The sequence below is a fragment of the Onychomys torridus genome, chromosome 2 (assembly GCF_903995425.1).
Source record: "Onychomys torridus chromosome 2, mOncTor1.1, whole genome shotgun sequence".
In the NCBI taxonomy this organism is placed as follows: Eukaryota; Metazoa; Chordata; class Mammalia; order Rodentia; family Cricetidae; genus Onychomys; species Onychomys torridus.
The window spans coordinates 111354651-111381070 of record NC_050444.1 but is presented as its reverse complement, the minus strand read 5'-3'; the positions used below and the strand labels follow the sequence as shown (position 1 = coordinate 111381070).

Sequence of the window (26420 nt, the reverse complement as noted above, 5' to 3'; positions counted from 1 at the left end):
AGGAAACAGTGGGAGGAGCAGGAGCAGCACCTGGAGAGAACACCGTGAGAGGGAAGTCGGTGAGCTGCAGGGAGTTTAGGGTAGGGTAGGAGGTAGAGGAGCTAGGATGCCGGCCGGCATGGACTTGGAAATGTGTAACAGGTACCTGTGGTACTGAAGGCACCTGTAGACTAGCATGAGATTTGATATGCTGACAGGTAAGTGAAATGACTCCTGTTGGTAGATGGGAAACAGCTTCACAAGGCACCGAGGAATGCTAGCGTTTATCTAATAGCCACAAATCCTAGTCCAGGTTTAGCTCATTTCTGGACCTTTGACTGCCTTTTGGAGTTTGGGGGATTGGAGTTTCCTTTGGATGTGACAATATGAACTAACAGGTGATAATAAAAGCCTCTTAGAAGCCATTAACTTAACAGAAGAATACTAGCTTTTATCAATCCAAGAGCTAAGAATGTCACCAGATAAAATCTTGGGTCTATTGGACCTGGGTACTATCTCCCTTATCTCAAGGTATCTGTCTCTTGGGTGTACCCACTAATGTATTTAAAACTTGCCTTGACTTATCTTTGTTTTGTAAAACTATATTTAAAAAAAAAAAAAAAAAAACTTCATGAAACTGCTTCCACATTGGAACACAGAATTTAGAGTAATCTAGACCTGTGCTTCTCAGGCCAGTGACCAGATAAACTCTTATTCCCTTTAAGATGAGAGCAGTGGCCGGGCGGTGGTGGCGCATGCCTTTAATCCCAGCACTCGGGAGGCAGAGGCAGGTGGATCTCCGAGTTCGAGGCCAGCCTGGTCTCCAAAGCGAGTTCCAGGAAAGGCGCACAGCTACACAGAGAAACCCTGTCTCGAAAAACCAAAAAATAAAATAAAATAAAAAAGAGGAGAGCTGTGTTTCTTATGTCACACAACAATAACAAAACAAATCCACAAATCTATTCAAATTCAGACTTCACAAGGTTTATAGTTCCACCTATTGTAGAGGCAGGGACAATTAAGCCCAAGAGTTGTAGGTCTGACCAGACAACAAGAAAGAAAAACAAACGAAGGAGTTCCTCTCCCTAGGCTATTTGAGGAACTTTCCCTGAGGCAGCTAGAACTCATCTCCACAGGTGGCCATTTTCTTGACTCCATAATAAAAACTTTGAGCTCACTAAACACTGCGAAATATTACAGCCAGACCCTTTCTTTTTAAACGTTTTACTCTCCCCGCCCCCACATTTCTTTAAAAGTAACATGGAATCATGTCTCGAAATTAGTATTAATGAGAAAAGATACGGAAGCACAAGACCGCTATTCTTGAACAATTCTTTAAAGAACACTTTAAAGAACACTTAAAGACGCAAATGAGGTCGTAATGAGAGGAAACCCCCCCCTCCCCGAGATTCTTTTTATTGCTATATTGTTGGTATCACACGTGGAACTTGGAGGCAAAGGAGAATTACTCACGAACGTATTTGTAAGCTGACAAACACTACAAAGAGTTATCCACAAGGCAAAGATTTTTTTGAAAACTCCACCTTCGGCTCTTCGCTGAGGTTGGAAAAAAAAAAAAAAAAAACCAACCACACTGAGCCCGACTGGCCCACACGTCACCTTCCGAGCTCAAGACCACCTCAGCTGCTAGCACAGCGCGGCCGGGTCCTTCCTCCAGAAACGACAGACTGCGAAACGCGCCGGGACCGGAAGTGACGTCAAGCCTGCGCCAACCCCGCCGGCCGCTACGGAAGCGGTGTTCTGTTGCTGCAGAGACCGCTGACTGTCGCCGATGCTTGCGGTGCGGGGACCATGACGGGGAAGAAGTCTTCCCGGGAGAAGCGGCGCAAGCGGAGCGGGCAGGAGGCGGCCGCTGCGCTCGCGGCCCCGGACCTGGTGCCCGTGCTGGGCGGTACCGCGGGCGGCTGCGGGAGCGGCGGCTGCTGCGGGGGCGCCGGCGGCGGGGCGAGTGTGGCGGGCGGCGCGGAACGGAGCGAACGCCGAAAGCGGAGGAGCACCGACTCGTCCTCCAGCGTCTCGGGCTCCCTGCAGCAGGTGCGTGCCTCGCCTCGCGCCGGTCCCCGGAGCTGCGGCCCCTCAGGAGAGCCGGGCTGCGGAGCCGGGCGGGCGCGCACAGGAGCTCATTGTTAGTGCCGGGGTCCCCAGGGCCGCCGGTTCTGTTCTGAGTCCGGTGGAACCCGTCCCCATGTTTTGAACTCCCAAGTTTCTGAATTGACTGCTCAGTACCCGTTTCCTATTAAACTTTTCGTAGCTCTTTTTACTCGTGCTGTTCCGGATCTCGGGAGAGGCTTCGTTGGGTCGGGAACTAGTTAACAAATGCCAGTGTAAGCACTGATCATACCCTTGCCGTTTTAATGGATTCTCATTATTTTCACATTACACATGGAAAAAAAAAATCAAATAACTGAGACCCAAGTTCGAAAGTTTTACCCACAGTCACAACTGCAAGAATTTCATAGTTCTTACATTTGAATTCAACACCTGGGACCAAAAAATGTTTTTTGTGCGTCATCAACCTGTCGCGATAATCCCATTTAAAAACAGTAGTTTGTAACTTACAATAAAACGAAGGTGTTCTTAAAATCCATCGAAAACGGGATTAAGGCAGAAGTTGAAAGCCCTTCGTACTGCCGCTTGATATGCATACCTTCTGTTGATATGCAGCCACTTTTAATGGTTTCCTTTTACGTACATAATTGGGTAATATGCCGGCGTTGAATGGGGTTCCTTCTGTACGTGGTGTGTTTTAGGGACTTCCCAGTATCCACATATCTTTATTGATTAATGGTTAGGTTTTTAGTTTTCTTAATTTTTACATAAAATACCAAATGAAACATGTTCATGGATCTTGTGCAAGAGTTACATAGGCATAGAGCTACAGTAGTGAAATTGCAATGTCAAAAGTATATGCGTTTTTTGTTTGTTTGTTTGTTTTTGTTTTGGGAGCTGAGGATTGAACCCAGGGCCTTGTGCTTGCTAGGCAAGTACTCTATCACTGAGCTAAATTCCCAACCCTGTATATGCGTTTTATAAAGTGATGGATTAAAAAAAAAAAGCGATGAATTCATTTTCTTTAGTTCCTGGCTGCAGATGATATATTGACCAAATGCTTCATGCTCATGATACTAGAGCTTCACAGCCAAGATGGACTAATCCCTTGATCTGTGAACCTAAACCTTTTAGAGTGAAACAGACATGTTGGGAAATAGAACCAAATGCTTTTAAAGAAAGATTACTGATTTATAGCTACAAGTATTCATCTTTGTAAATCTCCACCAGTGTATGTTATCCTCCTAACATCGTGCTGCTCCCCCTTCCCTCCCACCCCCCAACTGTGTAGCCCTGGCTAGCCTGGAACTTGCTGTATGTATGCTCTGTAGACCAGGCTGGCCTGAAACTTAGCATCCGCCCTCCTGCCTCCGTCCTTGGAACGCTGGTATTACAGGTGTGCCCCACCACACCATTCCTGTAGTCTGTCTTCTTTCAGAGAGCTGTCATCAGACTAAAGGGCCAAGTGAATATTGCCCTTCTTTTTTTGATTCAGGGTTTCACTATATAGTGCCTACTGGTCTGGAATTTGTAGAACGGGCAGACCTCAAATTCAAAAATATTTGTCTGCCTTTGTTTTCTGAACACTGGGATTAAATTTAGGCATGTGCCACTGCACCCGGGCAACATTGTTTTAATATGTATTTTCCTGATGAATAGTGATACTGAACATGTTTACATTTTTATTTTCTGTTTGATTCCTTGTATCGTTGTATAGATCCTTTGCGTGTTGTTCTTTTATTCAGTGTTTCACTGAGAAGTCTTCACGTATTTATAGTGAGCTTTAGTTTTAAACCTTTGTGTAGTGTATACAGAAAATGTTGCAACTTTGTTTATGGGGTGCTGGAGCCTTTGATTTCTTTGTAGCCAGGGCTGGTAGTTTCTTTTGCTTTCCAGATTTTGTGTTTTGGAAGATCTTTCTGTATTTTCTTTTAATACTTAACAAATTTTATTGTGTGTGTGTGTGTGTGTGTGTGTGTGTGTGTGTGTGCGCGCACACACACACACACACAGCAACTGTGGAATGGGAGGACAACTTGGAGGTGTTGGTTCTCTACAGTTCATGGAGTCCAAGGATTGAGCTCAGGTTGTCAGGATGGCAGCAAGCACCCTTACATGCTAAGCCACCTTGCCGACTTTTCTTACAGTTTGTAAGATTAAAAAAGAAGTGTGTGTGTGTCCCATTTGAGTGTGTGCCACATGAGTGCAGGTGTCCAGAGAGGACAGAAGAGGGCATGAGGTCTGTTGGAGCTAGATATAGGTGATTTTAAGACCATAGTAGGTGCTGGGAGCCCAGTTTCCATCTTCTGAAGAGCAGCAAGTTCTCTTAACTGCTGAGCCATCTCTCCAGCCTCATACTCTAACATTACAGCTTTAAGTTGGGACTTGTGGGTGAAACTATCAGTATGATTTTTCTTCTGTCTAGTCATAGTATTTGTTATTAGTGATTTTTCTGTAATATTGTGCTCACACTGGACGTTTTTACTTTTTTAGCACTTTCTTTGTTATTAATTTTGTATCATCAAAATCTAGTGTAGTATTAGCTAGCAGCAGTGACAACAGGCATTCTCTTCCTGTTTTGTTTTTAAAGCAAGACTCTCCTTCCTCTCTTGTTCCTCTCCTATGCTGGACCCAGGGTCTTGAACCTGCTAGGCTAATGCTCTAGCACTGAGCTACACACCCAGCTCTAGTGGGACTGTTCTATGTTGTCCAGTAAGTATATTTGGGACAGATTGTGAGAGGTGGCTTTAGTCAGGTTAGGGAATTTTCTTCACCTGGTGGGTATGTCTTTATCATGTGGCTTCCTGGCATGCTTGCTGTTTATGTGATTGCTTCAGCTAGTGTAATTTTGTTGTTTAAGTATTGGTAAGCTAGTTGATATTAAACTATATGTACTGTCTTGGGATAAGCCCTGTCTGGTGTGTTGGATCTGTGTATTGTATGAAGTATTTTTACTTTGTGGTAGATATTTTTTTATTTTTTTATTTTTGAGTCTCTATGTAGCCCTGGCTGTCCTGATACTATTTAGCCTCTAACTCACAAAGATCCACCTGCCTCCCAAGTGCTGGGGTGAATCTTAATTAGACTAGCCTATAGCTTTAATTTTTATTGTGGGTTGAGTTGGGTTTATGTATATTCCACAGTAGTTCATAATATTTTCCTTACATGCTTATTAGAACTTGACCATTGGTAGGGCTTTACAAGCTTAATTGGTTTTTGTTTGTTTTTTATTTATTTTCAGTGAGGGCTCAGTGTGTATCCCTGACTATCCTGGAATTCATTGTGTAGGTCAGGCTGGCCTTGAACTCACAGAGATCCATCTGCCTCTCCCTTTCTAGTATTAGGATTAAAGATGGGCACCATCTTGCCTACCCTAAAAAAGCACTCTTATAAAAGAAAATTTAAGAGCCAGTGAGATGGCCCAGTGGGGCTGCATAAGCCTTACACCTGAGTTCCATCCTTGAAACTACTGTGGAAGGAGCAAATCCCTATCTAAAGTTGTCCTTTGACCGCCATGTGTGAGTGTGAAGCTCACACATTGTATGCTCATACAATAGCAATAAACAATTTTAAATTGAAAAAAGAAAATACAAAATTATTAGAGCTCTCTTAGGCTTTCCCACCCCATGTTGCCTTTCAGATTCATATCTGACAAGCATCTGCACTTGTTAATCGTGTGATATGGTGTAGTGTAGGGGAAGGAGGGAGGAAAGGCAATCTTATAGAAAAGATACACAGAAGCCCCACCTCTGTGAGCTGAGGGAAGGAGGTGTGTATTTGAGTAATTCGGAGAAGGTCCTTGTGCTGCGAACCTAAAAAGTGAGCATGAAGGGCCAGGTCCAACATAGTATCATAAGAACAGCTTGGAATCATTTAATTGTTTTAAACTAGGATAAGTAAGGACCCATCTAGAAAATTCATCTTGTAATGGTATACAAAACTGAAATCTCATCCTGAACATGGGGACCACAGCTTCATGGCTGCTATAATCTAGGAAAGATTATGGACCAGAATTTTGGAAGTAGATTTGGAAAGACTGACTAGTTATAGGGATAGCAAGTATAATTTTCTCTCTTTTTTTTTTTTTTTTGAGCTGAGGATCGAACCTTGCGCGTCAGAAATGTCTTAAATTATTGAAACTCTTTGAACCTCTTGAATATGACTAACTCATACAGCAGTTTAACAATGATAGCTGGTGGTTGGAGTACGGCTTTTTAATTGTAGTTTGTACCATTTGCTGCTGTTTTGTTTCTTGATGTGAATTTAAGTAGAATGACAAAGCATTTATATCTTTTGCATGAATGGCCCCTGAAGGAATCTTCTACTTCAAGTCTAAAATTTTAGGAAATAGTCCTCATGGAGTATATTTTCATTTGTGTCTTCCGAGATATGTTTGTCTTTTATTAAGACTGCTTGTGTTAACTGCAGAGTGAAGAGTAAAATTAAGGAGTGGTGAACAACTAGATTTTCTCTTTGGACTTTAGATAGATAATTGTGCAAACAACAGGAATTTAGAAGTGTTTAATGAAGAATAATTTAGTACAATAGATGGTGTCATGCATACACTCTTAAGTATTTTAAATAGTGTTATTTAATAATTCCTTATTTTTTTACTTGTAGGAAACCAAGTGTCTTCTGCCAACTCTGGAAAAAGAATTATTCTTGGCAGAGCACAGTGATGTTGAAGAAGGTGGACTGGATCTGACTGTTTCATTAAAACCAGTTAGTTTCTATATATCAGACAAAAAGGAAATGCTCCAGCAGTGCTTCTGTATAATAGGAGAAAAGAAGTTACAGAAGATGCTTCCTGATGTGCTGAAGGTACTTTGCTGGATTAGGAGGCTGCACACACGTGGAAAGAGAACCTTCTTGTGTAGCAGTCATTTCACTGAATGTAGTTTGTGAGTGGATGTTCTAACCTAGAGCAAGCTACTTGAAAGAATGCAAGGAAGAGAATTTGGAGAACCTTAAGTGACCTTATATGTTGAAGCATTTTATTTTTTTAAAGAAAAATATTTAGGCAAATCATTTATTGGCCCAGTGGAAATAATTTTATTATTTCCCGGTAATGGTACTAATTGGAGTTACAAGGTATCTTTCTAGTACTGAAGAATAACATGTTGCTGTGTAACAATCTGCAACAATGGTTTGTAGTAGCTTGTGTTTGATCAAGTTTATACCTGTTTTCTTGTATGTGTTCCTGAAAACATTAGGGAAATATGTAGTATTAATCGTAAGGGTGAGTAACTCATATAGTCACTCCCTGGAGATTTAAATTGTAAGAATTAAATAAGGTTAATAGATACAATTAAAGGCATGTGGAAGACTGATTTGTACTTCAGTTTTTCCTTATAATAAATCCATTCAAATCTCTGAAATTTTCATGTCAAGTGACAGCTTTTCAGATTTCATCCCATAAAAATGTTCATGTGAATATTCTTGAGGCTTTAATTTGTTTGATTATAAGAATTTACTAATTGGAATTTTTCTTATAATTGCAGTTTTCCAGTTTACATTGGAGCTATAGTACATAAATGCATTTTTTAAATGTCATTTTCTTTAGAACTGTTCAGTAGAAGAAATTAAAAAACTATGCCAGGAACAATTAGAGCTCCTGTCTGAAAAAAAAATCTTGAAGATTCTTGAGGGTAAGAATGAATATTTTTACATTCTGCAAACTTATTAAGTGGTTCTCTGCATAAATATTGAGGTTTTCTTTCTCTTGCTTAAATGTGACATTAATTTCGTTATTGTGGAATCACTGAAGAATATCTTTACTTCTGTTTGTACTGAAGTATAAAATTTATGTATTAGAATAGAATTTCCAAAAAACCCCCAAATTTGATAGTTTTCCCCAACCAATATATAGATAAGTCCATGTTTGTATATTATAATAAAATGAGTTAAAAATATCAGAAGTACTGTAAAAAAATCACCAAGAAGTTACATTTCCTCCAAAATAATTAAGACATTTTCTACTTTATTTTCTTCATGACTTATAATGAGCTATTGTGTATTTCTCCTGTTCTCACAAGACTTAGATGTAATATTAGAATTGTTTGAAAATTTCCAGCATTTATGTCTCCCAAACAAAGATTGTTCTTTGATATGGATAACTTTTAGAATTTTTGATTTTCAAGTTATTTTATTTTTTTGGTTTGATTTGGAACTTTGAGAGGATTTTCTCACTTGTATTACAGAAGAAACAAAAGCAGATTCTTTCAACTTCTAGAGACTGATTTTTTTAATTTTTTAATGTAAAGTAATGGGGTTGGAGAGATTGATTAGTGGTTAAGACTGGAGTTGGTTCCCAAATAACATCAGGTGGCTCCCTATACCTCCATCCCCAGGGGATCTGATATCATCTGCCTCTGCAGGCATCTTCTCCATTGTGCATACATAGGTGCATGCATGCATGTACACACACACACACACACACACACACACACACACACCCCAAACAACAACAAAAATAAAGGATTTAATGCGTTTTGTAGTTCTGGAAATATATACATATTTATGTATATAGTCCCTAATTATGTACATACTCCTTCTTGTTTGTATGTGATTGATAAAGGGAAGACAATGAAAAAATCCATTTTAAATATAACGCTGGAAGCTGGAGAATGGTTTAGGATTAAGAACACTTGGTGTTCTTTTGGAGTATCTGAGCATGGTTTCCCACACCCACACTCAGTGGCTCCCATCTATCTGCAATGACAATTCCTCCCAGTGTGGGCACTTGCATACATGTACCTACCCACACACATATACACACATACAAACACATAGATAAAATTGATTTTTAAAAATACCAGTAATAGAAAAATATTTTATTACTTTTTTAAACTTGTATCTTTTAAAGATGGCACTTTTATATAATGGTAAAATCATTTTATAGACATGTTTTCAGTAGTTCATTTTTTTTTATAAGGTGACAATGGTTTGGACTCCGATATGGAAGAGGAGGCAGATGATGGCTGTAAAGTGGCACCTGATTTAATCAGTCAGTAAGTTAAAAACGCAAACATTTTCATTTCACAATTTCTTTGTTATCCTTTTGAAATCCCTGATTAAAAAAAATATTAATGTGTGTGTGCTTGTATGAGTGTATTGTCACATGTGGGTAGTGGGAGGCCAGAGGAGGGCATTGGATCTGGAGTAGGAGTTATAAGTGGTTGTGAGCTGCCTGAAGAGGATGCTGGGAGCCAAACTTGGATCCTCTGGAAGAATAGGAAGTGCTCTTAACTGCTGAGCCATCTCTCCAGCCTCTCTTTGAAGATTATGATTGTCTGAATGTGTGTGTGTATGAGAACCTTTAAATAAATATGTATGTATATAAAAGTTCATTTGACCTATTTATTTTTACATGTACGTTTATATGTGTATTACTGTAAAAAATATATATGTATACATATAATTGAAATATTATGATGATAAAAGGTACTTGAGATTTTGAGAACCATTGTTAGTGGACAGTAACATGAATAAGTATGTATTTAAGCTGAAGTCTAGATTGTTTTTCGTGTTGAATAGAGTATTATTGGGTAAGTATCACTCAAAGGGACAGTTGCACATTACAAGTGTAGAGTGGTGCTGGAGAATTGATTCAGCAGTTAAAAGCACTAGTTGCTCTTCTGGAGGACCCCAGTTTGGTTCTTAGCACCCTCATGGTTGCTCACAACCATCCATAACTCCAGTTCCATTGGACTCGATACTCACTCCTTAACTCCTTGAGCATCAGGTATTATGTGGTCCACTTACATGTAGGCAAAACACTCATAAATATAAAAGAAAATAAATCTAATTAAAAAACTTTCAAATTGTTTTATTATTTTGTGGGTGGTTTTTTTTTTTTTTTTTTTTTTTGTGTGTGTGTGTGTGTGTGTGTGTGTGTGTGTGTGTGTGTGTGTGTGTGACAGGGTTTCTCTCTGTAGTCCTGGCTGTCCTGGAACTCACTCTGTACCAGGCTGGCCTTGAACTCACAGAGATCTGCCTGCCTCTACCTTCTGAGTGCTGGGATTAAAGGTGTGCGCCACCACTGCCTGGCAAGAATTTTTTTTTAAAGGTGTAGATAGCTAATCAAGTTGTCTATATTTTCTCAAGCCTTGAAAATGTCTTACTATGTTCCTTGGCTGCCTCGAGAGAAACAGACTTAGTACATCTTGCTTTAAGTCATTTGACAACATAGAAAAAGTTGATATTTTAAATAAATAATTTTAGTAGCTTTCCTTTAAAAACAATCCTAATCCTTTATATATATATTATGCACATATAGAAATGCACATCACTCAGTTTACTTAGTTTAAATATTCACTAAACCTGTTGCTTTTTAGTACTTTTAAGTTTCTTCTCCCATACCCTTGCTTACCCCCTTCTCTCTCTTTCCCTTCTGTTCCTTCCTTCCTTTTCCTTTTCATTTTAGTTCCAGGAATTGAACTTCACACATGCTAGGAATCTTTGTCCGACCAAGGTATATCCCCAGCCCTCAATTTCTTAAATTAATTGTTTTGTTTCTTGATGTTACTTTTAGAACCTTGAATTCAGTTTTTACTTGATTACTTTTATTTTCCCATTATTCATTTCCCTCCATTTTAGGGATTATTAAAGTTTAATGCTTTACTATCTCAGACCTGAATAATAGCGCTACCCTTTTTTTTTTTTTAGTGTGAAAGCCATTTAATGGTTGTTCAGTTAGAATATAAATTTGGTTCTTTTTAAAATTGCATCAAGAGATTGCTTACAAGCAGAGGCTGCTCTTATAGAAGATTTGGTGTCATAATTAGGGGTTTTATTGCTATGAAGAGACACCAGGACCACAACAACTCTTATAGGGAAAACATTTAATTGGGGAGGCTCGAATACAGTTTCAGAGGTTCAGTCTATTATCATCATGGCGGGGAACATGGTAGCAGGCAGGCAGATGTGCTCCTGGAGGAGTAGATGAGAGTCCTACATCTTGCAGGCAACAGGAAGTTGACTGAAACATTGGATGTTATCCTGAGCATTGGAAACCTCAAAGCCCACGCCCACAGTGACACACTTCCTCCAACAAGCCCTACTTACTCCATAAAAGCACAACATATAGCGCCATTCCCTAGGTGATTATGAGTGTCAGTTATATTCATGATACTGTAACACTTGGGTTTGAATCCTAGCTCCAGGGACTTCAGCATCCTCTTGTAGCCTCCATGGTGTTAGTCATTCATGTGGATGCACAGAGATACATGCAGGAAAAACAGCCATACACAAAACCAACCAACCAACCAAGGGCTAGCTATGGATTTTAGCTCAGTAGTTGAGTTCTTTTTTAGTATGAACTAGACCCTGGGGTTTAACCCCTAGAAACACAACAACAAAGTTCAATAACTAGCTTTTGAAATATTATGATGAAAAAGTTTTACAGAGAAACAAGATACAAAGCCAGTGTCATAAAGAACCCACTGTATGGATTAAGAGCACCGACTGCTCTTCCAGAGGTCCTGAGTTCAATTCCCAGCAATGACATGATGCCTCACAACCATCTATAATGAGATCTGGCACCCTCTTCTGTATACATAGTAAATAAATAAATCTTAAAAAAAAAAAAAAAAAAGAACCCACTGTATGATTAGACAGGTCACATGAACTTTTTGTCATGCTCTGTCAGGTAGACAAAGCAATTATAAACATATATATGGGTATCTGTAGGGCAAGAGAGGGTGTCAAATACCCTGGAGCTAGAGTTACAGGCTGCTTGATATGGTTGCTGGGACCCAAATCTGAGTCCTGGAAGAGCAGTATGCACTTATAACCACTCAGCTTCAGGATTCAGTAGTTCTGACCCCATGCCTCAGCCTCTTAAGTAGCTGAGACTCCAGTTTTTATTACTAAGAATGATGTAGGACCAGTGAGATGAATCACTAGGCAAGGCATTTGCTATCAAGTCTGATGGTCAGTGTTGGAAAGAGACAACTGACTCCCTAAAATTGTTTTTTTTTTTTTTTTTTTAGCCTGCCCACAGACACTCACTACAACTCTACACACACCCCCACAAAAATAAATGCATGTAAAAAACAATTTTTTTAAAAGAATGTCAGTTGTGATGAGGGAGTTATCTTGAAGTGTAAAGTGAAGGTTCTGGGAAGGGAGGGCTGTGGCTGTGGGAAGACTCCTTTAGCTTTAGCTCCTGCTGCTGACTCCTTTTCCCTGCTTCTTGGGACAGAATAACCCACATAAGCAAACCTCTAGACCTAAGACAGGAAACTAAGGGGTTCTGACAGAATGCAGGCAGAGTATTTCTTTCACCTTGCTATTGAGCAAAATTGGAGCCACAGAATAAAGACAGATTTTCCTTTTCTCAAAGCTTGCAAAGGCAGCTTAAGAGGCCTTTACTGATAGTATCCTTTTGAATTTTGCTTTGTACTTTGAGGTCAGTTGAGTTCTATTCATCTGAGGGGAGGTTGACTAGTGGGTAGATTCATGTAAACCTTTTTTTCCAGGCTTCAGCAGAAGAGCCAGCTTAGCATATTTGGTGCTTAAACTCCCCATGTCCTGTGACCTGCTGTTTTTCACTGTAGTGAAGGCTCAATGTGTGACCAGGCTGCATGCTAAGGGAATAGTCCGTCATGAGCAGACAAAAAAGGCTGAAAGGAATTCAGTTACTTCTGTTGAGCACCAAGTTAATAGAATACAGGAAATAAAGCTTTAACAAGATAATAGGACTGCTTGAGGAAATATAGTTAGAGCACAAATGTAATTTTGGGAACTAACACTATTCTGTGTTTCTTAACTCACTAGGCTAAGTGATAAAAAGATTGGTTATGACTGGGAACTGAATTGTTGTCCTAAACAGGCTTAATGGGCAGATAAATACAGAATACTACTGAAAAACCGTAAGACCCTATAGGGAAAATGTGGTGATATATTGTGTACCCTAATAAAATGTGCCTAAAGATCAGAGGACAGAGCAAGCCACTAGATTAAACATAGAGGCCAGGCAGTGGTGGCACACACCTTTAATCTTAGCATTCTTGAGGCAGAGACACGTCTGGATCTGTGAGTTCAAAGCCACCCTGGACTACATGAGATTGACTCAGTCTAGGAGAGAAACAGCCATACAGTGGAGGCACACACCTTTGACCCCAGCACTTGAGATCTTATGCCTTTGTTGGGAAGCACTCATGCCTTTAATCCCAGGAAGTAATATGGCAGAGCGGAGAAAGGTATATAAAGTGTGAGGAAACAGGAACTAAAGTCTCTTCAGCTGAGGAAGCTCATTCGGCAAGAGGCCTAGGCTGAGGCTTTTCAGGATGAGTTGGTGAGGGAAGAGGTGGTGGCTGTGGCTTGCTCTGCTTCTCTGATCATTCAGCTTTCACCCCAATATCTGGTTCTGGGTTTTTAATTAAAAGACCATTTAGTAATTTGTGTTACAGGAAGAATAAGGAGAGAAGATCTTATGGGTTAAAGTATGTCCTGGAGATTCATTTGTTAAGGTCTTACCCAACGGTGGCTCAGAATGTAACCTTATTTAGAGATAAAAGGGGTCATAAAATTACAGTGAGGTTTTTAACATGGGTTCTGATCTGATCTGTGTCCTGATACTAAGAAGGAAGTGAATACACTGGAAGACACGAGAGGTTAAATTGAGTAGGGGAATTTCCTTTACATTTCAAAGAAATTATAAAGTAATGAACTACAAGAACATTGAGAAAATAAAACAGCAAAGGCAAAAGCTCAAAACTAAAGAGAAAACACAGAACTTTAACCATTCATGGCCTCCGTCTTTGTAAAGGCCATACTATAGAGAAGATCTTTCTGATTTGAAGGAAGTAAGTAAAGGACAAGATTAGAAAGTAAGGAGATGCTTCATAGGTATATGTGAGCTTAAAACAAATTAGAATCCACATATGGCATTGTATGTACAACCATGGAACTAGCAAATACATGGCTTTCTTGCAAAATGCAAGTATATTCTCACAGAAATGGAAAACATGAAGATTGATGTCAGAGAAATTGGAAAGTTGAATGAAGTTCTTTTGAAGAAGCACCAAATCAAGACTGATGCATTCACACCTGAACTGCTCCTTAGAAGGCAACATGTTTAGTGTATTTATAGCCAATGAAATGTTCAATAAGTCCAACTGTTACTATTCATAGACAGATATATCTCTGTGTGTATATATATGTAAAGATGAAGAGATTTTTCAGTTTACCTTAAATTTCTGCATACTCTTAATATCCACAATCTTATAAGTAGTGCCACGAAAGCATACTGGAGATTTTAAGCCAGTTCAACCTGTGAATATAGGTTTGCAGGTATAAGCAGATAGAAATATTAGCATGTAGAATCCAACAGTGTATCAAGTGATTACACTGCTCATCTTATAGAATTTACTCTTAAGAATTTTATCAGAAAACCTAGTTAGAAAGTCTATTAGCATAGTTTATATCACTAAATTGAAAGAGAAATTACATGACCATATAAGTATATATAGAAAAGGCCTTTGGGAATGTTCAGCTGTCATTTTACTTGCGTGTAAGGTTTAGTACATGGTGTTTGATCCATTATAAAATGACTGTTAGGTAAGCACATAAGACTATCCATCACCTTGCTTATTTGGTTTTTGTGTATTGTAGCAGCATCTAAAATCTAGTTCAGTCAACCTCCTGTGCATATTGTTTTTAGCTAGCTATAGTCCTCACCTCATGCATTAGACCTCTAGATTAGATTAGATCTAACTACAACTTTTGTGCACTTTGACCTATATGCCATTTTCTCCTTACCCTGGTAAACACTATTTTATTCTGTTTCAGTGTAGTTAATTTTTTAAAAAGATTTATTTATTTTTATTAATGAGTGTTTTGCCCACACGTATGCCTTCATCACATGCATGCAATACCTGAGAGGCCAGAAGAGAGTATCAGAATTCCTGAAACTGCTGTGTTCTAGACAGTGGGTTCTGAGGTGCCATGTAGGTGTTTGGAACTGAACCCAAGTCCTCCTTAAGAGCAGCAAGTGTGTTTAACTGCTGAGCTGTTGAGCTGTCTCTCCAGCCGTATATTGGAATCTCTTAAGATTGCATATGTAACTGAAATCATGGTGTTGGTTGATTTTCTTGTTTGTTTTTTTGGCTTTTTTTTTTTTTTTTTTTTTTTTTTGAGATAGGATCTCATTATGTAACTCTGACTGTCCTAGAACTCACTATGTAGACCAGACTGGCCTCAAACTTGCAGAGTGCTGGGATTAAAGGCATGTGCCACTATGCCTGTTTTTTTTTTTTTTTTAATGTCTTATTGTCATGGGTTTCAGAATGTTATTATTCTAAATCCTGACTCTTTCCCGAGTGCATCATATTGTGTTATTAATCACTGCTCAGAAATTAACCCTTTAAAAGCATGAGACTATTGAAGGAGGGAGGAGGTCTTAAATACAGGCTTACAGCACAATGGGAGAACCCCGGAGGGCAGAAGTTCGCTTCTGATTTTTTTTTTTTTTCTGAGATGAGTATCGAACCCCGGGCCTTGTGCTTGCTAGGCAAGCGCTCTACCATAATCCCCACCCCCGCCTTTTTAATGTCTGCTTATTTCACTTAGTTTAATGGCTTCCAGGCTCATTCATGTGGTTACAAATGATAGGATATCATTTTAAAAAGCACAATACATACATACATATATGCATGCATATATCTGTATATGGGATGTGTGTATCTATGTGTAATAGGTATAAATACAATATATTATTGTATACTACTGTTTCTTTACCCATTTATTTACCATAGTAGGACTCATAGATTGATACTATATCTTGGCAGTTGTGAATAAGACTGCAATGTAAACAAAATGTGAATATATCCATGAGGTGTATATATAGAGTTGCTTTTTTCTTTTTTACTTTTTTTAAAAAACTTTTTTGAGAACTTCTGTAGCTGGAGAGTTTCTCTTCAGCTCCTGCCAAGCTCTGGCAGCCCCACAGCCCACTTATAAAATAAACACACAGACTCTTATATTATTTAAACTGTTTGGCCTAATGGCTCAGGCTTCTAGCTATCTAGTTCTTACATCTTACACTAACCCATTTTTATAAATCTATATCTTGCCACACGGCTCGTGGCTTACCAGTATCTTACATGTTAGTACTCATGGTGGCGGCTGGCACTGTTTCTTCACTCAGCCTTCCTGTTCCCAGAATTCTCTTCTCTGCTTGTCCCACCTATACTTCCTGCCTGGCTACTGGCCAATCAGCATTTTATTTATACAGAGCAATATCCATAGCAAACTTCCATACTATTTTCTACAGTGGTTGTACAATTTACATTCTTACCACCTGCTTGCAAGGTCTTCTGTGTTCTCCACATCCTCACTAATCCTTATCCTTGGTATTTTTAATTAAATTAAATAAAATTAATTAACTAATTAATTTTAGGTTTTTTTTTTTTGAGACAGGGTTTCTCTGTGTAGTTTTGGTGCCTGTCCTGGATCTCACTCTGTAGACCAGGCTGGCCTTGAACTCACAGAGATCCACCTGGATCTGCCTCCCAAGTGCTGGGATTACAGGTGTGCCACCCAGCTCCTTGGTATTTTTAAGATGTCATTACTTACTTATTTGGTGTGTGTGTGTGTGTGTGTGTGTGTGTGTGTGTGTGTCTGTGTCTCTGTGTGTGTTTTCTTTGCTTCTAATTGTGGGTTGTAGGAATTGCTCTCAGGTAGTCAGGCTTGGAAATGTGGGATTCTTAAACTAAAGACTCAGAAACCATAAAGATACATTTGTGTGAAAATATTAGAAATGGTTGAGTAGGACCAGGGAGTTGATTCAGTAGGTAAAAACACTAGCTACACAAGCTGACCAATGTAAATGTGATTCCCAGAACCCAATAAAAGTAGGTGGAAATTTTATATAGCACCTTATTAATGAAGTTTTTCAGTATCAGTTAAAAACAGGCTTTGTTGTGAATTATTTTGCTCAGTTGACTATGGACTAATATGAGTACTCTGAGCATGGTTAAAGTAATCCAGGGTAAGCTGTGGTATTCAGTTGGTTAGGTATATTAAATACAGTTAACTATATTTTTATTTTGCCTTGTGTTTTCTGACTGTCTCATGTAGCCTCAATTGGGCTTCTCACTCTATGTAGGTGAGGTTGGTCCTGCGTTCCTGACCCTCTCACTTTTGCCTTGTGAGCGCTGGCATTATACATGTGCCCATCATTCCATCCAGCATTTTCAGTTTATAATAGGGTTATAAGCATCAGTAATTCGCAAGCAAGGGACAGTAGTCCTTTTATTAGGCAAAAGTGGACTTCACTGCAGATTCGGAGGTTAAAGTGGATGTGCTTTGAAGATGGAAGAGGTAGCCATAAACTAAGATATGTAAGTGGTCTTTTAGGGGGTGATGAATCACAGAAATGAGATTGCTCTTTCTTGTAGCCTCTTGAAGGCATTCAGCACTGTTTCCACCTTGGTTCTCCTTACCTGAGGTTCTGTTTGGATTGCTGGCCTGCAGAACTGTTTGGGAGTAGATTTATCTTGTTTTAATCTGCTAAATACTTCAGGAACAATAGGAAAATAATGCAGTGTACTTACTAAAACCTGGGAAGTAAGCCAAAAATTACATATAAAATTTTTTTTGAATTGGTTTCCAAGCAGTAATATATCAAAATATGGATTTTTTTTTCTTTTTTTTTGTGGAAAAAATAACAGGTTAAGAAGTTTTCTAGGAAGACAAACATTGTTTGGAGTTATGTATTGGTATCCTTATATGACATGTATATTTCAGTCAGCTGCATAGTACTTCATTTTTCTAAATGTTTAATGTATAAAAGTATCTATAAATGAAGCTCTGATTATAGGAAAAAAATGCATAAAAGCCAGAGGCTAGTTTAGGAAATATATCAGTTTCTCAGCTAAGGAAAAGAGGAAATAAAAGTATCTTTCTTCAGTTTATGATATTATTTTTTAATTAATTAAATTATTTAAATATTTATTTCCTTTTTTTTTTCTTGTGTGTATGTATGCACCATGTGCATTTGTGCATTTCTCTTGGAGGCCAGAAGAGAGCAATGGGTCTCCTGGACCTGGAGTTACAGATGATTGTGATCTATTGTGTAGGCACTTAGAACTGAATTGGGGTCTTCTGCAAGAATATTTAGGGCTCTTACCTGCTGATCCATTTTTCCAGCCTCAGTTTCCAAGATTATGAATGTACAATATTTGAGATATTGTAGTTAAAAAATGTATCTTGGTATTTTTGCATTATGAGTGTGTGTGTGTGTGTGTGTGTGTGTGTGTGTGTGTGTGTGTGTGTGTGTGAGAAAAGTGTTGTTATACAGGGTGGTGGTAGTGTACACATTTAATCCCAGCATTTGGGAGACAGAGGCAGATGGATCTCAGTGAGTTCAAGGCCAGCTTGCTCTACAAATGGAGTTCCAGGACAGCCAGGAATGTTACACAGAGAAACCTGTCTAGAAAAACAAAACAAAACAAAAGTGTTATTATGTAGCCTAAACTGGCCTTGAACTTGAGTCTTGTGCTTCTAAGTGCAGGGGTCATAAAAGTATGTGTGATCTTATCTGGTCATTTGCACTTCACACTTGGTGTTTTGTTTTTATTGTATTTTTGTCATCATTATTATTTATTCCTGTCTCTGTGTGTGATGTGTGAGTGTGGATGTGCATGTACCATACATACATAGTGCATGTGTGAAAGCCCAGAAAACTTTGTGGAGATGGTTCTCTGCTTTTGCATTTTCGTGGCTTCTGGGGCTTGAACATAGGTCATGAGACTTGCATGGTAAGTGCTTCACCTGCGGAGCCATTGCTTTACTTATTTTTTTGTTCTGAGACAGGTGAGTCTCAGGTTCCCCAAGCTGTTTGTCTGGTCCTCCTTTCTCTACCTTCCAAATCCTGAGATTATAGGTATGTGCCACTGTGGCAAGCTTTTTAATCCCAGTTCTCTTCCTCTTCCTCCTCTTCTTCTTCTCCTTCTTCTTCTTCTTTTTCTTCTTCTTCCTTTTTTTTTCTTCCCAAGTCAGGGTTTCTCTGTTGCTTTGGAGCCTGTCTTGGGACTCACTCTGTAGACCAGGCTGGCCTCGAACTCATAGAGATCCGCCTATCGCTGCCTCCTATATTGGGATTAAAGGCATGTGCCACCACCGTCCGGCAAGATTAAATTGCATCTTAAGGGCTGTGGAGATAGCTCAGTGTAAATTTCTTGCTAAATCCACCTGTAGATGTAACCGTCTTGTTAAATAAGAAACACAGAGCCAATTGCAGAGTTAAAAGCCAAGAGGTCAGAGCAATAGCTGAGAGCTGAAAACCTTACCCTTCACTGCTGCTCTGTCTTTCCTCTCCGGCAAAGCTACTTCCTGTGTCCTGTCTTTTATATAGATTTTCTGTTCTGCCTTCTCATTGGTTGTAAACCCAGCCGCATGACCTCCTCATCACTGCCTGTCTGTACAGACCTCCAGGTCTTCTATGGTTGGTATTGAGGTTAAAGGCGTGTGTCGCCATGGTGGCTGTGTCCTTGAACACACAGAGATCCTGCCTAGCTCTGCCTCCGAAGTGCTGAGATTAAAGGCGTGCACTACCACCATCCAGCTTCTGCTATGGCTTGCTCTGACCCCAAAGCAACTTTATTAATATACAAATAAAATCACATTTCAGTACAAATAAAATATCACTATATTCACCCATGATTCATTCCCCAGAATTGTGGGGAGAAAAGAGAACAACAATTAAAAACCTAACATGAAAAACAGTTGTGTTTTCTTTCAATGGACAACATTGGCTTTTTTTTTTAATTGAAATTTTAATGAGAAAGGACATAACATTACAAGAATTGAGACACTACAAACATCTTTCAGCAGGAATCCATGGATTTGTGTGTGTGGTGTTTAATATGATGTATTTCTGTTAGTTTTCTTACAACATGCTAAGGAATTTTAGATATGGAAATACATGAAAATGTTTATGCACAAAATCTAAAAGTTCCAAAATTATCTTTACAGTTTATGTTAAGTCACTGTGTAGAAAACTTTAAACATACAAATTATATTTCTTCTCTAAGATCAGTGTTGAAATGCTTTTCTCTTCCCATACTATTTATATTCCCCTGCTTAAAGCTTATTCGCTACTTTTCACTTCCATGATTGTTTTTAAGGTTTTACTTTTCATGATGTGTATGTGTGTTTGTGGGTATGTGTGTACAAGTGCAGGTAGGTTCCTGCGGAGGCCGGAAGCATCAGGTCCCCTGGAGTTGGAGCTAGCTGCAGGCGGTTGTGAGCTCCGCAATGTGGGTGCTAGTAATGGAATTCCAGTCTTCTGGAAGAGCAGCAAGTGCTCTTAATCTCCTAGCCCTCTCGCCAGTCCTGCTTACTTTAAAGTGGATTTATTCTTTTTCCAAAATAACAACAAAAAAGGTAGTTATGAAAAAATTTGACACTTGGCTACTTTGAAATTCGTAAGTGTGAAGTTGGTATCCTAGTTTGGTCAGTCGGTCAGTCGGTTGATATCTGTGATTCTCTTCCTCTCTTCCTCTCCTCCTTCCTTCCTTCCTTCCTTCCTTCCTTCCTTCCTTCCTCCCTCCCTCCCTCCCTCCCTCCCTCCCTCCCTCCCTCCCTCCTTCCTTCCTTCCTTCCTTCCTTCCTTCTCAAGTTATCTGGGAAGAGAAACTTCAGTTGAGAAGATGCCCCATCAGACTGTCTCATAGGCAAGTCTGAGGGGCATTTTCTGGATGTGGGAGGCCCTCACTCACTGAGGGCTGTGCGACTGGCCGGTAGTCCTGGGTTATGTAAGAAAGCCGCAGAGCAAGCTATTGGAGGCAAGCCAGTAAACAGTACCTGACTTCCCTTCACAAACTGTGTGCAACTGTGCAACTAACTGTAAGTTGAAATAAACCCTTTCTTCTCCAACTTGTTTTGGACATGGTGTTTTATCAGAGCAGTTTAAACCTAACTAGGACAGTTGAGTATAATAGCAAATGTTTATAAACCTGGCACTTAAGAGGCTGAAGCAGGAAGTAGTAAATTCATGGACATCCTGGGCAACTTGCAAGACCCTGTCTCAAAAAAGAAAAAAAAAAAGAGAACGAGATCTAAGAACTCTGAATATCTAATACCCACAGTTTGTAAATCCTTGTAAGGAAATAAACAAGCTAAGTTACCACTGTATTGCAGATAGCCTAAAAACTACCATCTCAACTTTTTAATTAGGAATTGTGTCAAAACTTATGAAATCGAGATAAATTGCTTAGCAAAAATAACAGATAAGATAGTGCAGAGCCTGAGAATTTCCATGCCGACTCCATCTGGTGATTGGCTGGAAGAGAAGCTTTATTACGGTTCAAGTCACAGTAAAGATGAGACTGGTTGTTTGGCCTATCATACAATATGGTTATGCTCTAAAGAATGGGTTTGTAATGAAATTTAAGTCTTGACGAGGACAGCAAAATAACCAGCATGGGGAGTTTTAAATGTTAGGGATAAAAGTACAAACACTTTAGGGAAATCATAGCAATGCTTCAGAATTGTTATTGCTAAATACCTTTTTACGAATTTTAAATGAATGCGTTTTTATTGCAGGATTTGTCAGTGGAAATGAATTTGTATTTCCCTATAGGTGATGAGCTATGTAGAAATAGTATTGTAGTTTTAGATGACAGGAAACTCTGAAATTCTCAAAATAAGTTGCAGTGAGCAATGAGGAAATAGTATTGTAGTTTTAGAGGATAGGAAATTCTGAAATTCTCAACACTGCCGGTTATATATGGGACTCTAGGACTGTTCCAGCCATTTTTACCTTTTTTTGCAGAGGGTATGCTTTGAATTGACTAGCAAGTTCAACTTTTAATGTTAACTTTTTTTGTTTGTTTGTCTTTTGTTTTTTTGAGACAAGGTTTCTCTGAGTAGCTTTGTGCCTTTTCCTGGAACTCACTTGGAAGCCCAGGCTGGCCTGGAACTCACAGGCTCTGCCTCCCAAGTGCTGGGATTACAGGCGTGCACCACCACCGCCCGACTTAATGTTAACTTTTTAATATACAAGATATACTTAAGTTTTGGAAATACAGCTACCTAGCTGAACTGTTTAAAATAATTTAGAATTTATAGAGAGAATTGGACTTTTTAAGAATTATTCATTTTCCAGTGAGATGGCTCAGAGGGTAAAGGCCTCTGCTCTCAAATACTGTCACCTGAGTTCAGTCCCTGGGACCTACAAGGTAGAGAGAGCACTGAGTCCTGGAAATCAGCACTGATCTCCACATGTGCACTGTGGCAGATGCATGACCCTCCCGTACAGTAAGAGTGGCCTAAAAGGCTCATAAGATGATTCAGCGGGTAAAGACCTCTGCTGTCATGTCTGGCAGCCTGAGTTTGATTCCAGAACCCACATGATGGAAGTAAGACGACTCCCACAAGTTCACTGTTTCAAAACAAAACACAGTATCATAGCAAGTCAAACAGAAGACATGGCACATTAATTACTTTTCTTGTTGATGTGACAGAGATAAAATAGCCAATAAAAACAGCTTAAGGAAAGATGTGTTATTTTGACTCACCTTTAAGAAAAGACAGTTCATCATGATGGGGAGGCACAGCATCAGTAGCATGAGGCAGCTGGTCACATGACATCCACAGTCAGGAAGCAGGGAGACAGATGCTGGTGCTCAGTGCTTTTCTCTTCATTCAGTCAGGGGCCCCAGCACATGGGATGGTGCTGTTTACCTTTAGCATGGGTAAACTTAAACTTTCTGGAAATACTCATCTACACACCCAGAAATGACTTTCCGTCTTGATTCTAACTTAGTCAAGTTGACAATGGAGATTGAATACCATATACAGAGACCCATCCATCCTTCTTTCCTCCTTTTCTTCTTCTCTTCCTTTCTTCCCCCCTCTCTTCCTATCTCCCTCCCTCCCTCCCTTCCTTGTTTCCTTATTTTCATCCTCTTCTTTTTTTGGTTTGCGACAGGGTCTCACTGTAGCCCTGGCTAGCCCAGAACTTCCAGAGATCCCAGAGGTCTACCTGCCTCTGCCCCCTTGAGTGCTGGAGTTAAAGGTGCCACCACACCCAGCTCGCTCTCGCTCGCTCTCTCTCTCTCTCTCTCTCTCTCTCTCTCTCTCTCTCTCTCTCAGATTTTGGCGAGCCTTAAACTTTAGTATAGTTAGAAGCATCACTTGGCTTTATTTAGTTACTAGTTTGGAGGTACTGGTTATTAGTTATACTGCATTAGTTTAACATAATAGCTAGATTTCTTTATCTATAAGTGATTCCACCTTCAAAACAGTTTTTCTTACATATTCTTTATAGCCAGAGTAGATACTTTAGAAGCAAGAACAAGAGGATGTAGTGCATAAATGGTGAGGTTTGATGACTGCTTTGCACTAAAGGGTTTAGTTTAGGAATTACTGGGCTCTTTTTTTGTCTTAAGAGCAGCAACTAAAATTTGTTTGTGACCACTCGTCAGTTGTTGAACCCTAGCAGTGATATGTTGTGGAACTCTGTTGTTGGTTGATTTAATAAGCTTTTATATATTCAAATAATAGTCTGTGTAGTTACTAAGCTCGGTTGGAAGCCAGCCATTAGTAGCTGTGTTAGTTTTCCTGTTGAGCTAGCATAATACAGCTGCTCACTACCTTTTGTTTTTTTCTAAGAACACGTTGATTTCTGTTTAGTGGTTCAGCTCAGCTGACAGCAGAGTGCTAAGAGTTTATTTGGTTAGAGAAACTTCCTTGACTATGTTTGTATAAATAACTTTAAAAAAATGAATGCTGTTTAACCAAATGCTAACTGCTGTCAGTATCTTTTTAACAAAACGTGAATTTGTTAGAAGTGAGTCTTTCATTACCCACTTTTATTAAATTTAAATGCAATAAAGTATTTGAGTACTGTGAATACCCCTGAGCTTGATTAATAGGCAGCACAAATTTACATTACAACCAAATATTTCTGTTAAGGGATTTTTAAAAGGGGAGCCTAAGATAGACCTGAGATATGAGCTTGCTGGGGAATGATATATTTGGAAAATTGACCTGTGATTCAGTCAACTACTATCACTACTCTGGAATGTATGACACTGTTATGTTTAATTGTATTAAGTATGGATTTTTTTGTTGTTGTTTTTTGTTTTTTTGTGTTTAGTTTTTTGAGACAGGGTTTCTCTATGTAGCCTTGGCTGTCCTGGAACTCACTCTGTAGACCAGGCTGGCCTTGAATTCATAGAGATTCACCTGCCTCTGCCTCCCGAGTGTTGGGATTAAAGGAATTTAATAATATTCCTGGTGGAATGATTTTAACATGTATGATGAACTCTTTCAAACTTACCATTTACTTTTCTCCTCTGGAATTTTAAACCTCTTCCCAACTTTTCCTAGTCTGATTTTTTGAAACAAATTGTGACCCAGTTGTTTAGAAATGAGAAGCAGATAGGTACTTTTTCAGAATCTCTCAGGTATTCCTTAGCATATATACTAGTTAATTTTTTATGTCAGCTTGATATAGGCTAGGGTCCCTTGGGAAGAGAGCTCCTCATTTGGGAAATGTCCCCATTAGATTGGCTTGTAGGCAAGTCTATGAGGCACTTTCTTTGATTGTGATTAATTTGAGAGGTCTTAGCCCACTGTGGGTGGTGCTACCCTGAGCACGTGGTCTTGGTGTATACAAAAAAAGCATGCTGAAAAAGCATGGTGTCCATGCCAGTAAGCAGTGCTCTTCCATGACTTCTGCTTCAGTCCCTGCTTCCAGGTTCCTATCCTGAATTCCTACCCTGACCTACCTGAGGCATGGATTGTGACCTGAGCGTTGTAAGATGAAAATGGCCCTTTTCTTCTCCAGGTTGCTTTTGGTTGTGGTCTTTTATCACAGCAACAGATAACTGAACTAAGACATCGTAGGATCGAACTTTGCAGAGGCCATAGGTGGAATCCTCCTTTTAATGGTCTGTATGGTCTGCCTGTCAATTTCATATGGAGAGCTTTGAAGGACTGAGATTATTTGTTGTTTTGAAGGACTGAGAATATTTGTTGTTTTGAAGGACTGAGATTATTTGTTGTTTTGAAGGACTGAGATTATTTGTTGCTTTGGTAGCTATCTCTAAATTTTTTCCCTGTTTTTGAAATCATAGAAATCTAATTGTTACGCTAGGATTTTTTTTCTTTTGTCAGTGAATTTCCTCATCTTGTTCAAGTACTGGGTCACATGACTAGCAGGTATTTTACCTTTTGCCTAATCTTTCCCTATCATCTTTTAAAAATATTTTATTCTTTGAATTAAAATAGAATTACAGTGTTCTTCCTCCCCTTTCCTTCCTCCAACCCTTCCCCTCCACCTCTCTCAAGTTCATGACCTCTACTCTAATTGTTACACACACACACACACACACACACACACACACACACACACACGTATATATAGTTTCAAATATAATTAGTTGGTGTGTTCTCCCCTAGGGAAGACTTTCTCCTGCTCCCAGCATTCCTTTGTTGCCTGTGGTTCTTTGTCTCAGGTTGAGGGTTCCTGAGCTCTCTCCCACTTCCATGTTAGCATTTTTATTGGTTTTTATTTAGGTCTTACTTAGGCAGCTGTGTTGATGAGATTTCATGGGTTTAGCTTTTCTGAGATTTCTAGCAGATACAATCTCACAGGAAACTTCCTATTCCTCTGGCTCATACAGTCCACTCCTTCCACTATAATCTTGGAGCCTTAGGTGTAGAGCTGTGTTGTAATTATATCATTTGGGCTGGACACCACACAGTCACTTGTTCTCTGTATTCTGATCAGTTGTGGGTTTCTACAATGGTTTCTGTATATTGCAAGGAGAAATTTTCTTGATGATGGGTTGAGGACTAAACCTGTGGGTATGAGGATATTTAGAATGTAGTTAGGGATTAGTAAAGTGATAGTTGTAGGTTCTCCTTCAAGACCCATGACTTTGCTAGTCCCAGCTAGATGGCTAGGTTTCCAGTAATAGGCATGATTTCCCCCTTATTGAGCAGGGTATTAAGTCCCCTAGAAAGCTAGAGTATATGTGTCACTATTACACCATTAGGGGTGTGGTGCTATGCTGTCTGTCCATTGTTTTAATTTGTAAGCATCATAGCCAGGTAGGACTGTTGGTTGCTTCCCTCCCTTAAGCTTGCATGACGCCTCTGGTACCATGAAAACTAGTCCTCAGGAAGGAGGAGAACCAGCTCAGATTCTGTGTCCTGTTTGAAAGGTATCTTTAGCAAAAAAAAAAGTGAAAGGTATCTTTAGCAAAAGAGGCTTATCTTTAACCTCTGGGAGGCAACCAAGGACAACAGCAGTAAGGTTATGTTTTGGGATTTTCTTAGATAACCCTGAACAAGAACTCAGAACACTCCTTCCTGGTCATTATTATTATTAGTGTATGGATCTTGGAGGG

At 39.3% G+C, this 26420-nt stretch overlaps 1 protein-coding gene across 2 annotated transcripts in view; it reads left to right on the top strand.

The window, feature by feature from the left end:
• Positions 1–1715: 1715 nt before the first annotated feature.
• Caap1 (caspase activity and apoptosis inhibitor 1) overlaps positions 1716–26420 on the top strand; it is a 53972-nt gene continuing 29267 nt past the window's right edge. For both annotated transcript variants that reach the window (XM_036177623.1, XM_036177622.1), the window contains exons 1-4: positions 1716–2034; positions 6670–6870; positions 7613–7697; positions 8984–9059. In XM_036177623.1, coding sequence (XP_036033516.1) covers positions 1792–2034; positions 6670–6870; positions 7613–7697; positions 8984–9059 — 605 coding nt within the window. In that variant the 5' untranslated portion in view covers positions 1716–1791. The remainder of the gene's footprint in view (positions 2035–6669; positions 6871–7612; positions 7698–8983; positions 9060–26420) is intronic.